Source organism: Astatotilapia calliptera, chromosome 1 (genome assembly GCF_900246225.1).
Source record: "Astatotilapia calliptera chromosome 1, fAstCal1.2, whole genome shotgun sequence".
Classification (NCBI taxonomy): Eukaryota; Metazoa; Chordata; class Actinopteri; order Cichliformes; family Cichlidae; genus Astatotilapia; species Astatotilapia calliptera.
Genome location: NC_039302.1, coordinates 9,075,688 through 9,093,374, shown reverse-complemented (window position 1 = coordinate 9,093,374; position 17,687 = coordinate 9,075,688). Strand labels below are relative to the sequence as shown.

General features: G+C 40.3%; 2 protein-coding genes across 7 annotated transcripts in view; both read left to right on the top strand.

The window, feature by feature from the left end:
- The window catches only part of myo9aa (myosin IXAa), a 104,671-nt gene extending 98,254 nt beyond the window's left edge, over positions 1-6,417 (top strand). For 5 of the 6 annotated variants that reach the window (XM_026162514.1, XM_026162519.1, XM_026162523.1 and 2 more), the window contains 5 exons: positions 1,502-1,625; positions 2,868-2,888; positions 3,049-3,257; positions 3,381-3,523; positions 3,628-6,417. In XM_026162514.1, coding sequence (XP_026018299.1) covers positions 1,502-1,625; positions 2,868-2,888; positions 3,049-3,257; positions 3,381-3,523; positions 3,628-4,115 — 985 coding nt within the window. In that variant the 3' untranslated portion in view covers positions 4,116-6,417. The remainder of the gene's footprint in view (positions 1-1,501; positions 1,626-2,867; positions 2,889-3,048; positions 3,258-3,380; positions 3,524-3,627) is intronic. The other variant, XM_026162510.1, reaches the window with a different exon arrangement.
- Positions 6,418-6,727: 310 nt separating this feature from the next.
- Positions 6,728-17,288, top strand: LOC113019047 (secretory carrier-associated membrane protein 2-like). The gene is made up of 9 exons (XM_026162532.1): positions 6,728-8,665; positions 9,436-9,513; positions 9,642-9,728; positions 10,481-10,613; positions 10,702-10,830; positions 11,256-11,415; positions 11,605-11,706; positions 12,172-12,289; positions 16,166-17,288. Exons 1-9 carry the CDS (start codon positions 8,609-8,611, stop codon positions 16,316-16,318), a joined length of 1,017 nt encoding a protein of 338 aa, XP_026018317.1. The 5' UTR covers positions 6,728-8,608; the 3' UTR covers positions 16,319-17,288.
- Positions 17,289-17,687: the final 399 nt, after the last annotated feature.

Here is a 17,687-nt window from a genome sequence, read left to right as displayed (position 1 = left end):
ATTTTCTATGGGGTTGAGGTCTGGAGACTGGCTAGGCCACTCCAGGACTTTCAAATGCTTCTTACGGAGCCACTCCTTTGTTGCCCGGGCGGTGTGTTTTGAATCATTGTCATGTTGGAAGACCCAGCCTCGTTTCATCTTCAAAGTTCTCACTGATGGAAGGAGGTTTTGGCTCAAAATCTCACGATACATGGCCCCATTCATTCTGTCCTTAACACGGATCAGTCGTCCTGTCCCCTTGGCAGAAAAACAGCCCCATAGCATGATGTTTCCACCCCCATGCTTCACAGTAGGTATGGTGTTCTTGGGATGCAACTCAGTATTCTTCTTCCTCCAAACACGACGAGTTGAGTTTATACCAAAAAGTTCTACTTTGGTTTCATCTGACCACATGACATTCTCCCAATCCTCTGCTGTATCATCCATGTGCTCTCTGGCAAACTTCAGACGGGCCTGGACATGCACTGGCTTCAGCAGCGGAACACGTCTGGCACTGCGGGATTTGATTCCCTGCCGTTGTAGTGTGTTACTGATGGTGACCTTTGTTACTTTGGTCCCAGCTCTCTGCAGGTCATTCACCAGGTCCCCCCGTGTGGTTCTGCGATCTTTGCTCACCGTTCTCATGATCATTTTGACCCCACGGGATGAGATCTTGCGTGGAGCCCCAGATCGAGGGAGATTATCAGTGGTCTTGTACGTCTTCCATTTTCTGATGATTGCTCCCACAGTTGATTTTTTCACACCAAGCTGCTTGCCTATTGTAGATTCACTCTTCCCAGTCTGGTGCAGGTCTACAATACTTTTCCTGGTGTCCTTCGAAAGCTCTTTGGTCTTGGCCATGGCGGAGTTTGGAGTCTGTTTGAGGCTGTGGACAGGTGTCTTTTATACAGATGATGAGTTCAAACAGGTGCCATTCATACAGGTAACGAGTGGGGGACAGAAAAGCTTCTTACAGAGGAAGTTACAGGTCTGTGAGAGCTAGAGATCTTCCTTGTTTGAGGTGACCAAATACTTATTTTCCACCCTGATTTACGAATAAGTTCTTTACAAATCCTACCATGTGGATTCATGGATTTTTTTTTTTTCACATTCTGTCTCTCACAGTTGAAGTGTACCTCTGGTGCAAGTTACTGACCTCTGTCATCATTTTAAGTGGGGGAACTTGCACAATCGGTGGCTGACTAAATACTTTTTTGCCCCACTGTATAATAATATATAAATAAAGTTGGATTGATTTGAATTGCGTTTGGCCTGCTTTGCTGCAGATTTCCTCGCTAATGGTGGATAGAGTTAGTGGCTTGAGAGATTTAATTTACTTTCTTGACAGAAAACCATAGAAATCAGTAACCCAAGCGAAGAGAAATGCCATATATTGTACCGTATGGGGGAAAAAAACTGCATGGAGAGGAATGTTATATACCTTTTTATATGAAGTTATCGTTTTGCAGCACTGTTTGAAATTTCCAGTAACTGAAGTTTGTCTCTTGCTGCCTCTTCATAGGTGCGTAGAACTTATTATCTGTGAACAGATGAATAAGTACAAAGTGAGACTAAAGGACATCAGCACTCTGGAGTTTGCTGAGAATAAAGCCAAGTCCAAACTGACGCATATCCGACGGTCAATGGTAAGCTCAATCAGCATGACCAGGCCCACAGTTATCAGAGAAATGACTCATTACTACTGTAAATCTACCTAACCTTTACTCCTTCACTGCTTGACCTGCCATGATTTCCTCCTTTATAACCTGCTTCTCTCCTCCCTAACATGTCTTTTCCTTTACCCAGAGACCAGTACTAATAGCTGTTAGATTTATGTGCATAGCACACATTACGGTATGTAAACACACACCATGGTTTGCATCCCCAAAGAATCATCCAGTGTTGTGGTGTACAGAACACTGTATCCAGTATATGTTGAGATATAAACATCTGTCATCCACCCATCAAGCACGAGTCATCACGGCACTGAGTCTGTTTTGTTGTTGTTCTTCTTGCCATATTGTGTTCTATTACCATCTCATGTGGATGCAATTAAATCTCATAATTAGATTTACTTTATCGCTGTATGTTAATAGAATGTTTTCAGGGCATTCAGCATAAAGGCTTTTTAGGAAACTGTCTACATAAATTGTGGACATAGGTCATCATTGTGTTTTTCTTCTGGCTTCTCTTCTTCGATGGGTTGGAAGACTTTCATTCCCCAACGAAGTGCCATTTTAGTGTAACGCAGGGGTGTCAGAGTCATTTTAGTTAATGAACCATGTTCAGGAAATTTGAACACATGCTGACCATTGTATAACCTATTAAAATAAAAGAACTCACTCACATGTGATTTTTTTTTTTTTTCCATTTATAAAATGTCAGTCCGGCTTTAGTGTAATACAGCAAATAGCAATTAGCACATTGTGGGTCAGTTTCTTTGTGAAACTGAAAATAAAATAACTCATGATCCCAAGGTTGAAGGCTGTAAAACCGATGATTCAGGATACTGGTTTAGATTGAATTTGCACAGTTTGGATAGCCACTCATGATGTGATTCATTCTTAACAATTTCCAACACAATGCCTCCCGGGGCCAAATACAGTAGGTCCAAAGAAAAACCTTCCACTCCTTCTCAGTATCTATGCACAGGGTGAGATTGAACCTTTCTGTGGACTGGATCCTGCACACAGGCTGCAGGCTTTGACACCCCTGGTATAATGCAATTAGTAATATTGTTGCAACTTTAAAGAAGTGCAAGATGGTGTCCTCCTGAAGTGTAGCTATCACTCAGTCACTAGAATTACCAGATTATTTCTGCACATTAAGCTCGACCATTTTGAACCTGGCACTGCTGATATTTTGATTCTTATTACTTTTGCTCAAAGCAACCAGATGCAGCCAAAAAGGTAAAGTTTGTTCATAAACTGTGTCTGGGTTTGATTGGTCAATGCATGTGTGAGTCAAGAGCTGCCAGCTCAAAGAGCTGTAATGTATATAACAGCGTTTACATTTTATGATAACCAACATTTTAAAAAATTAAAAGTCCACTCTTGATTTGCTCCTCAGGGAAAAGGTCGCTCCCAGCGACCAAGCTACCACATACCTTCACCTCCTGTTAGTCCGCGGCTGCAGCCTATGGCTGACGCTGCCATAGAAGAGAGCGGCGGTGAAGAGGGAGCGGAGTCGTTACCTGACATCCCGGAGCATCAGCAGGCAGCCATGCAGCAGGAAGAGAGGGTGCTAACAGAGGAAATTGAAAGCCTTCAGAAAGAGAAGTAAACATTCTCACTGTGCTTTAAATGTTGAATTATCTGGCTTGTGTGTTGCATTGATGCCAGCTGTGTGTCATCACTTGTGCGCAGCTCATTTGTTTTTCTGGATGATGCTTGTCTCTACAGGGAGGAGTTGACCTTTGAGATGCTGTCTCTGGAGCCACGAGCATCAGATGATGAGACCCTGGAGTCTGAGGCCTCCATCGGTACAGCTGACAGCTCTGAAAACCTTAATGTGGACTCTGAAGAGACCATTTCTGACTTCTCTGGTATGCCATACTGATCATTCTAAACTGCCTTATCATTCACAATTCTTCGTGTGCATATAAAAAATATTGACCTCTTTGCATTTTTTGGGTGGGGGTTTCTCCAGAGAGAGGTCCTTTGTTGACATTGCCCTGGACTCTGAAATCTGACGGGAAGAGCCCCCGACGCAGAGTTCTCCGCCGCCAACCTGCGTCTCTGGATTCTGTAGACTCGTGTTTCACCGGGTCCTCGTACTCCTCCTCATCACATTTCCATCCTTCATCGTCTTCTTCTTCCACCCGGCGCTTTCGTTTCCAGTCCAAGTCTTCTGGTGTCAGCTCGGGTCCATCACAGGCCGAGAGTCTGACTCCACCCATAGCCTCCCCATCCTACAGCTTAGACAACAGCTCTACTGGAGATCAGGAAGTGATTTATGATGAAAGGCCCCAGTTTACCAGCCGAGGCACTTACAATCCAGATAAGGGTAAGCAGAAACTTAAGGGAGCCAAACATACTGCCCCAACGCCCTCCAGAGAAGGTGGTGGTCATGGCAGGGACCCTTCAGACATGCCACAGCCTGTGGTAGTATATGGAAGTAATGAATTCATGGTATGAAGGACAATGAGACACCAAAGCGATCCCTATCCAACTTCCTGCCAGGCATACATGTTCCCAATGGGAGGTGACAAACTGGCAACTGATCTCCACTCCTCAAACCACTCTTGCTTAGCCTTTCATTCTTAAAATCTGCAAAGAAATTTCCCCAAGTGCTGTGTACAGTGTTTCCCCCTCCTGAGGCGGGGAGGAGAATTGTCTGGAAGAGAAACAAGAATCAGTAGATGGGCTCTTCTGTGGATGAAACTGCCAATCGTGCTCTCACAGTGTCTTGGCAACTCTTTACTCAGCGCCAAGAGGAGACAAACTGAGCAGGAGGACAGAGAAAAGGGAATGTTGGAATATGCAGAAGAAAACACGGCATCAGGGAATATTACAGAGCTGGAAAGCTGAAGCAGTGTACTACAGAAATTGAGAAGAAAAACAAATCGGGCACCATCAGGCGTCGCAGATGTTACAGTGAACTTAAAGCTCACGACTATAGGCTGCTTTATGAGTTTACAATAAATGTAAGCAGCGGATGCTTTGTTATTACAAAATAATTTTTCCCTTATTTAAAATTTTTAATGTCACAGAAATTCTTTATAGCATATAATATACAGGTATAAATACTGTACAAAGCCGGAACACCAGCCTCTGCTGGGTAGTTGAAGTCAAATATTTATCTTGGTTTTTTTTTTTTTTTTTGGTTTTTTAAAATTGAGATTCTTGAACAGAGATGTTTGGGTTTGGGCAGTGGATCCCACACTTCTGTTGTGTACATGTGCCGAGAGCTCATGCGTGACTGTAGGTTTGTGTGAGACAGAAAAGAAAAAAACCCACTTAATGTGTTTTAAGTTTGTGCTGCTTTTTTTTTTTTTTTTTTTTCCCCTTACAAGGGAAATACAGCCATCAAAGGGACCAAGTCAGCTGGTGTGTATTCCAGCCAAGGGGATCCCAGCTCTTTAGGAATGTTGGAATCTGTGATAAAATTCCTGCATTCACCGCTTAACAGCCATACAACTGTTATGTACAGTACAGGTCATATGTACAGTATAGAGAACAAATGCCATTCTATTCTTGAAATCCATTATTACCCACTCCCAAAGCCATTCTCTTCTGTCTCTTAAGCATTTGCTCAATAGCAACCATGCAAGAACATAAAATCATTGTGTCTTGTCATTATTAATGTGTGTATGTTTTAGTTGAAAATGTCCAACTGCATAAGTGCAATTCTTTTCTTTAGGCCTGTGTTTAAAATAGGGAATTACTCATTTTAATAACAATAATGCTAACAGGGGCACCTTTAGAGTCCCACTGCTAATTATTCATGATAGTGAGTCAGCCACGCGCTATATAATGACCCTGAAACTGAAGGAGCTAATGCTATCCAGCCATCTATAATTTTATTCTGCTTTTTCCCTCAGTGTGGCATGTCAAACTGTGTTCTATGAAAAAGACAAAGAAATTCCAAGTTGTGCATGAGCCAGTAGGGGAATTTGACATTAGGTAGTTAGGGGTAGTTAGATTGGATTAACTGTGCAAAAACAATGTGATCCAAACCAGAACAATTAGCAGGTTTAGACTAACAAACAATATAAAATCCTTGAATGCACACAGTATTTGGCTGTTGTAATCCATAATGTCTGCAATATTACTATTCTGTTACAAAATGCTAATTGGACTGGTTCATATATAGCGCTTTTCTACTTAAGCACACAAAAGGCTTAATACAGGTCTTATTCACTCAAACACTAATATAAGCACTAGCACTATCTACCGTAACATTCACTGTCTGGTGACTAGATTAGAAGCAACTTGGAGATTCAACGTCTGGCCCGAGGACACTTTGGCATATAGACTGGAGCAGCCAGGGATCGAAGCACCAACCTTCTAATTATTAGTTGACCTTCTCTACCACCTCCACCACTAATATTACTAATTTATTATCATATTTCTGATTCTCTTCTGCTTGTATTGTTGCACAGCATTTTACCATTTCTTGATGCACTTGCACAAAAGTGAGCCACTCATATATTACTCCCGCTCGGCCATGGAAACCCATGCCACGAAGCTACCAGCCCAAAGTTTCTGTGCTGATGTTAATGCCAGAAGGTCTGGAGCTCCTGAGTCAGCAAAGCGTTGGCGAATTTACACACCATGCACTTCAGCATTCAGTGATCAAGCTGTGATTTTTACCTGGTCTGCACTTCATTAATGAGTTGGTGTGACTCCTAAACACTTCCACTTTGTAAAGACATCACTTACAGAAGATCATGGGATAGTCAATTCAGTTGTATTTATAAAGCACCAAATCACAACAGTTGCCTCAAAATTCTTTATACTGTAAAGACCTTGCCTCTCTAAGCAGGCATTAAACAAACATGTTAGAATCCTATTACAGCTCAACACTCACATTCAGCGAGCTCTTTAGAACAACAAGTTTGTAAAGACAGGCTGCATGGCTAGGTGCTGGGTTTTATACACCTGTGCCAATGGGACAGAAAGCTTGATTTCAAAGATTAAGGGGTATGATTCTGTCTGTTTATTGTACTTGCCATTTGTCACTGCAAGCAAAAGGCAAAAATGGCTTCTTCTTTTTTTTTTTTTTTACAGGCTTTTTTTGTGATAGTTGGGTGACACATTTCAGAGCTGTATAAATGAGTGGAAAGTACAGATACTTCCACACAGGAACGCTGTATGGTCTAATTAACAGCCAGTCTGCTCTGTGGAATTAAAAACAAATTCTATCAAGAAGAAAGAATGGAGAGCGTTTGAAAGAAGGCAGATTGAGTTAAATATAAACTGGCTGTTTGTGAAGGATGCAATGACTAAAGTGTCATCTACAATAAATCTGTGGGAAAGAGATAAGTAAATAGGATGAAAGACTGAGATGATCAACAGGGAACATCTGGTGACCATGATGTTCACACAAGTATGACACAAACAGGGGGACTGTCACCATTAAACTGTAAATGAGGAAATATCTGTCAGAAAAATGGTGCTCCATCCCTGCAGGGGCCTTCCAGAGATTCAGCACCAAGTTGTATCTGTACTTTCTGTAAATGACCGACGACAAGTGGCACCATTTTTTCTTTATACTCATCCTTGTATCGATCTGATGATTTGTTCAGTGTATTCTGTAACAAGCATTTATCCAGAGAGACTGTTTCATGTTACAGGTCTTATCAGTTTGTAGTTTTGCAGTCTGTTCTCACCTGGAAAGTGAAATAAGACCCCATTTAAGCGTCTTCCTCTTGAAGTAGGACAGGTACTACATACTTTGTTTCCTGCATTCTTTCATTCTTTATTAGCTGATTTTGGTAATGGTAATATGGTTTATGGATGTATTCTTATCAAACCAATCCAGATGTATGGCTGGGGGCCCATTTCTTTTTAGTAAGGTTGGTAATTCAGTAATACAACCTGAGAGACACATCTGGCCCTTTAATTGAAAACGGCTACAACAGTGTCTACAGCGATCTGTACAATAAGATGGAGGCTGGTGCTGGAGATCTTGTCAAAATCCAACAGTACAGAAAAGTACTGCTGTATTTTGCAAAAGCATCTGACTAGTGACGCTTCATTCTTCAGCATTACGGTCACCCCCAAACACCCTGAAAATTTATTTTTTTAAAAAGGGACAACACATATTAATGAACATATCAATGTGAATATGCCAGATGTATCCAGAAGACTACTTTTTATTTGCAACGGTCCTACAAAAACAATGAGTAACACCTCGTCAATGTACAACAATACAGTTTAGACAAAAAAAAAATGCATAAAATTACAACATGAAAATCCACACTGCAAAAAGCATTCCTGGATAGAAAACCATTTAAACAGTGTGGGGTCATCTTGACAGAGAACAGAACAAAAGCTTTGAATGGCCCTCAAGAAGCCTGGAGAACTATTCCTGAAGATTATTTTAAGAAATGAAAGCTTTTCAGGCTGTGCTGGAGAATAAAAGGTGATTATATAAAACGCTGACTATCAAGCTTGTTAGTACTGGACTGTAGGTACTGTTTTTAAACTGGAGCCACAATGTTCAGCAAACAATTTTAAAAATCTGTCTTTCAGTAGCAGATCAGGTAATTCTTATTTTCCCGGTGAACTCGTGATTTTGCTCAGTCGTTTAAATAAGCTATTATTTCCACAGCACCTAAAGGCAACTTCAAACCCTCGAGGACATTGAGGAAAGTTTTAAAAAGGAGCTCACTTTGTGCGTTTACCTCCGCAGACTGGCTCTCATTTCGACACACACATAATCGGCGTGGACAGACTGTCACGAGAACCGCTCATTTGAAACCAATTCACATTACTGCTAAAAATAAAGGAGGGCTAATTGACTCCGGCCAACCTTCGGTGACGCGGCCCACACAAGCGACGCATGCGCAGTGCCGCCGGCGTCGCACAGCACCATCAGTAGGAGCAGGAGCAGGACCAGCGAGAGCCGCCGGGGAGAAGGGTGCCGTCGTTGTTTATTTTACGCAATATAAACTTTTCTCGCAATGTCGGGTTTCGACAGTAACCCTTTCGCTGACCCAATGGACGTAAATCCCTTCCAGGTGAGTGTTGGTTGGTTTCTGTCCGCGAATCGAGTTTCAGAAGCTTTTCGTTTTCTGGTGTAAAGTGAATACAAAGATATGCTCTAACAAAAACCTGTTTGGTTGGTTGCTGGGTTTGGCCTCAGCATTTCCTGGCTAAGAATCGCCACTGTTAAGTGTGACACGTTTCAATGCGCTTATAAACATTTTTACGTTAAAACTGTGAATATTCGCTGGAAGTGTGCTCTGAGCTCACCTGCGCAGGTGAACAGACCCGAGAACAGGTGCCTGCCATTAACCGGGAGTTCTCTTTTACAAGCTATTCATAGATGACACCATTAACTAGAAACCCCAGTAGCAAGCCAGTGACGCTGCTTTTAACTTTATAGATAGTTTTGTTTCTTTGTATATTTTTTTGTTGTTGTTTGTTTATGTTTTACAGACCAGTGGGTTTTTTTTCTTTGTTTGTTTTTTTTAGGTCTTATAGACCTAGGAAGTAATGCTTATGAATCCACACGTCTTTGACATTTTAACTTAAGAAATGGATGCTTAATCTTCATTCTCACACACACACAAACTGTAATTTAACTGAAACAAATGTGGTCCAGGGCAAAGAGTGTTATTAACAGATAATCTGGTGAGAGAAAATTCAGTGTTCAGGTGCTGCTCCTCCACTGGATGGGACACTCCTATAATTCCACAGTTGGCACCACATAAACGCTGAACAGTCATGGATTCTCAGTGTCACACCTTACAGTGTGTTTGATCTTTTTTTTTTCTCTTCTTCCCAGGATGCTTCAGTCACACAAGCCACCAGCAGAGTCAATGACAACGTCGGGGATTACAACCCATTCTCTTCACCGGAAATGGTCAGCCTTTGTGTCTTTAATGGAACTGCTCATATCATAGTGTGTTATGATATTCAGCAGGAACCAAATCCTTTGGTTTTATGAAAATACATTTGAAAAGAGATATTGCTTCAACCTTTTTTTTACAGGGACAGCACTCTGGGACGACAATCCCTATCTCTGCTGCACCCTCTCAACCAGCTGTACTACAGACATCTGTGGAGCAGAACCCAAAAGTGAGTGAGACGAATGCATTTCAGCGTGTTTAAATAATGAGATCAGACAACATTAACTGATTTAAGTTACGTTTTCAAGAAATGCAAGTCAGGACACTACCATGCAAAGAAGAATGAGTATTTTTTTTTTTTCTTTACTTGGTCGATTGTAGCTTGAGTGGTAGAGTGGGTCGCCTGCTAATCGGAAGGTCAATGGGCCAATCCCTGACTCCACATTTGCATTCCTGTGAAAAGATACTGATCCTTGAGTGCCCCCCGATGCATCCACTGGATCGTGTGTGTGTGTGTGTAAGCACTTAATCATGAATAATGTATAAATGTGTGTGACTGGATGAATGAGAGGTATAGTAGAAAGAACTTTGAGTGGTCAACTGAGTAGAAAGTCTGTATCCAAGTCCTGGTCCAGTTCATACATAAACAATGCTAAGAAATGCTTCTCTACAACCCACACACTTGCACTCTGATTGGTACATCACAGGTAATTCATTTAAGGTTCAATGTCTTGCTCAAGGACACTTTGGCACACAGATTTGATTGGTGGAGGATCTAGCCAACGACCTGCTGGTAGACAACCTGGTGCACATCCTGAGCCGCCCCAAAAGTCATCACATTTTACTGCAGGGACCATCTAGCTTATCACTGCAAGAAAGCAGCACTTTGTATGGTTATTTTAGTGCAGTACATGTATGAGGAAATTGTGTTCAACAATGCTGAAGACAGTATTAAGATGCAGGTCTGCTATCACGCATCAGGCTAAAGCAGCTGCTGCCCAGGCTAACCTGATCAAACAGCAGGAGGAGCTGGAGAGGAAAGCAGCAGAGCTGGAGCGGAAGGAACAGGAGCTAGAGAACAGGAGGCAGGCAGGCAGCGCATCGAACCCCGGAGGTAAGTGGCTGCAGGTATTTGATGTAGTTGTGTTGAGTATGTGTTAAGTCTTAAATGATAATAAGGTTTTTAAATCTTTTCCTGTCAGCTAAAGAGAACAACTGGCCACCTCTTCCAAGGTTCTTCCCTATAAAGCCCTGCTTTTATCAGAATTTTGAGGAGGAAATCCCCGAGGACTACCGCAGGATGTGCAAGAGAATGTACTACCTCTGGATGTGTATGTACCCCTGATTGTAGCATTTTATATGCCAATCACTGACCTAAAAGGATGGTATAGTACATCAGATCTCAGCTTTTAATATGCTAAATTTAAATGTGTATCAAGACTTTCCACTCATACTTTTGCTGAAGTTCTTACTTTTTTCTTTACAAATGAATCATGATGAATCAACTTGATCCATTACAAGATACTAGATTGTTTAAAGTCACAATTGCTGCACTAAAACGTCGAGAAATAATTTATTTACCTCACATTTGGGAAATTAATTTGTTACGAAGGAGATGATAATAACAATAATAAAGACACCATTCATGCCTATTAGTTTAAAAGTGCACAGAGTTTGGTTCACCGGCGCTTTTTATAAGCAGTGTTGTATTATAAGTGTATGTCTGCGTCACTGGTTTTCTTTTGCACCTCTCCAGTCCACAGTGCCACTCTCTTCCTCAACGTGCTGGCCTGCCTGGCTTGCTTCACCATTGACAGTAACTATGGCGTTGACTTTGGTCTGGCTATTCTTTGGTTCATTCTGTTCACCCCTGTGGCCTTCGTCTGTTGGTACAGGCCGGTCTACAAGGCCTTTAGGTATGCTGTGTCACTGGTATTGTTTACACTTATGAACTTTAATACAAGTCTTCAAACTGTAAATGACCTCCAGACTCATTTTTATGACTTCATGCGATTGTGAAACTTATTATCTCTATTGTGCAATATGTCAGCAAACCAGTGAGCACCTTCGCATTAATAATGTGTCCCCTTTTTTCCCCTCCATAGGTCTGACAGCTCTTTCAGCTTCTTTTTCTTCTTTTTCGTCTTCTTCTTCCAAGTGGCAGTTTACATTATCCAAACTGTGGGGATTCCCCATTGGGGCAACAGGTCAGTGGGATTTATTTTCTTTTTCTTTTTTCCTACACTACCTGAACGTGTGGTGGAAGTGCACCAAGATTCTGTTTTTCATTGTATGAATGTGCATGCTGCTTTGGGATACATTCAGTGTGCATGGACCACCACATTTCTTCATTCACACGTGTTTGTGTGTGAATTCTTCTCCTGTCTCTCCTCTATTGCATTTCTTTGACAGATTCCTGCTGCCCTAATAAATCTGGGTTGCTGCTTTGTAAGTGTGTGTAACTTTTATTTTGGGAGTTCTTTTCTATCATGTATAAAGCTCCTCGGGTTTCCATGTGTCATTTTTACAAACTTCATGCTTTACATTTGGTATCTGGTTGTTTGTGTATTTCTCTTTAATCCACAAAAAAAGAATTTCAGTGTACTATAATAATTACAGAGAAAATGTGAAATTACACCTTTTTTCCTCTTGCATGTTTCTGGTTTTGACAGTGGATGGATAACATCAATCACCATCATCAAGACGAACCTGGCTGTGGCTGTGGTTATGATGGTAGTGGCTGGATTTTTCACTGTAAACTCTGTGCTGGCTGTCATCCTGCTGAAAATGGTACGCAAAAGTAAAACTTCTGTTTACATATTGTATTTTTATAGGTAATCTGATTACTATTTTATTATGAACCTGTCAGATTCAATATAATGTATCTTGATGAACTGAATAACCCTAAGCCAAGTATTTTAAACATGTTTTAAAATGATAAATGGCCTGTATTTATATAGCGCTTTACTAGTCCCTAAGGACCCCAAAGCGCTTTACATATCCAGCTTTACATACCCATTCACACACACATTCACACACTGGTGATGGCAAGCCTACATTGTAGCCACAGCCACCCTGGGGCGCACTGACAGTTGTCGATGACTTATACTGCGTACATATATAAATGTTATTTTTTCTCATTTATATCTGGAAGCTACATCAAAGACAAACTAAACATCAGGTGGTGACAAAAACTTTGAACAGCTTCAGAGGAAATTTTCAAACCAAGTGTGTGTGCTGAATGCACTTACTGTACAGACTTACCTCCATGTAGAAATTCCAGGAGTGTCTTTTGGTTTTTAAAGACAATAATTAATTAGAAAGTGGACACAATATTTCATCTTAATGCAAAAAGGGGGGGGGGGAACAAAAACAACCGTTAAAAAAAAGTCTGTTCCTAGTCTCCACTAGATATCTATTGTATTTTCAGATATCCTCCTCACTAACAGATCAACAGAGGTGTGGACTCGAGTCACATGACTTGGACTCGAGTCTGACTCGAGTCATTAATTTTATGACTTTAGACTTGACTTGAAAAAATGTTCTAAGACTTGTGACTTGACTTGGACTTTTACACCAATGACTTGGGACTTGAATTGGACTTGAACCGGTTTACTTGAAAAGACTTGATATTTTACCCCAAATATAGAATTTAACACGCATATTATATAGAGATTGAAAATGTGACGTCATTCACGGGTAGAACCGCAAAGGATTCTGGGAACTCGTGGCAAGAGATACTAGCGCACGCAGGCTTTCAATTGAAATCAGTTATACAGCGATAAAAAGAAACACAAAAATGTCAAGAAGCTGTTGTATTATTAACTGCAATAGCCGGTCGCATGACAGCCACGGGAAGCCGACGGGTAAAGAAATCGGTTGTTATCGGATTACGACGTTTAAGAGAAATTGTTCGAGCCATGTTTCCGAAGTAACAAAGACGCGACGGATGGTCTGGATTGCAGCCATTCAAAGATCAAATATAACGTCCCAGAACACTCCAGCTCACAGGTTAGTCTGCTCCAAGCATTTACACGAAGGTCAGTCTGCTGTTGTAGTTAATGCGTCATTTTTCTTAACATAATTGGTGATATAGGTTACAAGCAAGTCTGGCGCTGAACAGAAATTGTCGCGCTATGCTCCTTTATTTATTGTGCATAAATAGTGAATTGTCCTGACACAATATTGCGTTTCGCTTCTGTTATTATGGTACATTGACAAAAACATATGCTTTTATTCACAGAATAAAACAGTTGTTTTGTATCACTAATTGCCCAGTACGATTACAGCATACAGTATTATTGTCACTGCTACATTTCTGTAACGCGTACCAGAAATTATTTCTACTACTAATTAATTACCGTTAAGCTCAAAGGTTATATTAATAAACGGTTAACGAATGTGTATTTATGACGACGATTTGTGAGACTGGTAAACTTATGATACGTACGATGGTCTTTCGTTCTACACGGTGCATTTCAAGGTCCTGCACCCATCCGTCGGTAAACTGTACCTGGGCTTGTTGCAGTGACCGGAAGTTACTAAACTTCATGAGTGTATGCACTCACTCCAAGAACCGTATGCTTATAAATATGCATATAAATATGCTACAATGAGATAGCTGACTTCATCTAACTAGCAAATGTTGTCCAGGCTACGTTGGTGATGCAGTTTTTTTTAATGTGTATGATATTTTTGTCATGCGATTTTAAAGCCGGTCCTACAACCGCATCCAAGAATAACATGCAGCTTATCTCAGAACTGTCGGTGAAAATTATTCTTGGAGCTAGGTTTAATTGAGCTGCATTCTAAAGTAGAGATGGCACGATACCACTTTTTTATGTCCGATACCGATACCGATATCATAAATTTGGATATCTGCCGATACCGATATGAATCCGATATAGTGTTTTTTAATCAACAAAACTGTTTTTTAAAATATCTTGCTGCATTTTGCAAGTCTGCAAGTTCATACTCAAGTTTAAAACAACAACTACACTAAAGCTATTCTGTTATACCTGTATACAAAAAAAAATATTTCATAGTTCAGCAATACTGATCAATCTAATAAACTTAGACCTACACCATCCTCCCTATTCTGGTATTTTAAAGAGTACTTAGCGTAAATATTAAGCAACCTAACTAATAGGGTTCCAACTCCCAGCAACAACAAAAATAAATAAATAAAAAAATAGGGAACCACCCCTCACGCTCCACCTCATGATGCTTAATCAACGTAATCAACCTTAATTTGATGCAGTGTGAAAAAAAATTGCACAGAAATCAATTATTTTTCAAGAAATATTAAATAGATTCAGCATCTTTCTTCAACAAAATTGCAGACTGCACAGATGGTACCTTCCCAAAGGAAAAAGTACTATAGCTTACTAGGGTATATATATTAGACTTAATAGTTACTATATACAGTAATTGACTTCTATTCATTTTACATCAAATTAAAACTTTGGGTGTCAGATAATTATTTATTAAAAGCTAGACATTTTAAATGAGAATAAGAAAGAAAAGTATGTCTTTGTGCCCCCTTTTCCCAGTTAATGCCCTATCGGCCCCCCTGGCTAAACTTTGCTAGATGCGCCCCTGCACAGTTACCAGCCGTCAGCTACGTAGAAAAAGATCCTGGTGTAGAAAGTAATATTAAATAAATTGTAACAACAGCTTATCAAGCTTAAACGTGCTGCTGTTGTTCAGCCGCTGGTTTGCTCTTTCTGGCGCAAAGTGGACCAAAAACAAACAAGAGAGACTCACGACAGAAAAGCCGATCAGCTGATCATTTAAGCAGTTTCACGATTGAAGTAGCAGCCGGAGAGCGAGAGGCAGTCGCTCGTTAAGCTTAACGTGGGAATGCTTTACAAACATTCAGAGATGGACTTACACACTTGCTTTACTTCTCTCGGGGATAACTTTGTCGGAGATGAAATGCCAGGTTGCTAGCGAAGCTCCAAATGCTATCCAGACCACCGACAGGTCCCGCATGCCACAGCTGCTCTATCACGTGATGCATACTGCTCCGACGTTCTGAGGCGAGTTACGGCGTGTTGCAAGTTTTGTGAGGTGCTTTCGTGATATTTAATGGATCGGATTACATTTTTTATTTTTCTCCGATATCCGATCCAGTAATTTAGGTCAGTATCGGACCGATACCGATACGTAATATCGGATCGGTCCATCTCTATTCTAAAGAGGTGCAATTTCACAATTTGTGTATATTTTCTAAGTTCACTATTTTGTCATGTGTTGAGAAAAACAGATTTAAAAATTACATGGTCTAATATTTACATGTAGCATAACTGCAACATGCTTTTTTTCGTTTTTTTTTAATGACTCGAAAGGACTTGAAATTGAAAATTTCAGACTTGTGACTTGACTCGGACTTTTACACCAGTGACTTGAGACTCGACTCTGACTTGCCTGACATTACTTGAGACTTGACTTGAGACTTGAGGATAAAGACTTGAGACTTACTTGAGACTTGCAAAACAATGACTTGGTCCCACCTCTGCAGATCAATGAAACTGAACTCATGAGCTCCTTTGTAGACATAAGAACCATGGACCGAACCTTACAGGAACCAGCAGGTTAAACACTGTTTCATCATTTGATCTCCTGTCATTGTTTAAAATATTCTGTCTTTTCCTATCATCCTAGGTCCACTCTAAATACAGAAACACAGGTGCCAGCTTCACCAAGGCCCAGCAGGAGTTTTCACAAGGTGTCCTGAGCAACCGAACTGTCCAAAATGCTGCTACCTCCGCTGCTACCTCCGCTGCCCAGGGAGCCTTTGGCAGGAGCCAAAATTAGTGTGATTTCTACAAGTTTTGTGTCTCTGGCTATTCTCTTTTCTGACCAGCATACCGGGCTACCCACGTCCCAACATTATGCAGTTGGTGTAAAGGAATTTTTAGGGAAAAGGGCAAAAAGCAAGTAACTTATGAGTAATATACCAAGTGGGGTGTCTCCATTCTCCATGTCCACTAAAAAACTAAATAATAATAAAGATTGTGTAATTTAGGAAGATGTGTAGCTAAAGACATAGTCATCTTCCAAGAATAGGAACCTACCCTCAGTTAAACTTTATTTGTATAGCACCTTTGATGAAGGAAAGTGCAATTCAAAGAGCTTCATAGATGATTGACGAACTAATAATGAGATGGTACATTAATTTAAAAAAAAAAAAGGTAAAAAGATTATAAAATGCAAAAATAAAATGGATGGAACTTGTAAAGACCTGCACAGATCTCATCAGCATATGTCATATTCATTTATGCTTTAGAGAAATGTCCAGTAGGAAATCTGAAGCTGGGGTTTAGATAGAGAGCAAGGTGAGGCCGCCACACAAATAAAATTGTAACATTTCATCACTGCATCGCTATTGAAAGCATTTAACAGAGTAGACTAAAGAGATACATGTGAGATAATCTGCAATACAAGAAACACTGATTTAAATCCAGTATTTCTTAAAGATCCTGGTAAAAAGTATCAGGATTTTTTCCTGCTAATGTAGGAATGACATACTGAGGCTTGAAATATAAACTCTTTGTCCAAGGTTGGATTCTCACTTGACACGAGAATGTTGTTTTTTTTTTTGTTTTGTTTTTTTTTTCCCCCCATCTGTGAACAATGGATCTACAAAATGTTTTTCACATTACAGCAGCATACAGAACCTTGCAGGATAACTGTCCTGACTATAAGTGCATTAATACCAATAGTACACTTTATGCACAGTGTCCTGTAAAAGTATAAATGATAATAAATGCATACTGTTACATTACTGTGCAGTTTGAACGTTGATCTCCAAATTTGATGTTTTGATGTGTATATGACAATAGGATGAGCTGCTGATGATGGGAAGGTGATGGGATAAAGAGGTCATTTGTACTGTTTTATCTGCTTACTGATATTTCTTTTTAATGAAGTGAGGCTTAAAGCTGTTCTTGAAGCAAATGAAGATGTTACCTTTTAATTCATGTTAAGAAAACTTGGCATAATACAGAGACTTGCTGTGATTAAAATGAAAGGGGGGGGGGGGGTACTGGTTTATTAATGTAAAGTTACTGGAAGTATAGAATTTGAATGTATTTACATGAAAAGTGCATTAATGAGTAGAAAGAACAATATTTTTGACTTTGTGCCCATGGTAGTTTTACTGTTTTTCCTGTCTGCACCTTGT

What these genes read in the sequence shown, in the direction of transcription:
- LOC113019047 (XM_026162532.1), top strand. Translation starts at nt 8,609, where the DNA reads ATGTCGGGTTTCGACAGTAACCCTTTCGCTGACCCAATGGACGTAAAT. An exon ending in CATTCTCTTCACCGGAAATG is followed by an intron (nt 9,514 to 9,641) that starts GTCAGCCTTTGT and finishes TTTTTTTTACAG; the next exon opens with GGACAGCACTCTGGGACGAC. An exon ending in CTGTGGAGCAGAACCCAAAA is followed by an intron (nt 9,729 to 10,480) that starts GTGAGTGAGACG and finishes ATCACGCATCAG; the next exon opens with GCTAAAGCAGCTGCTGCCCA.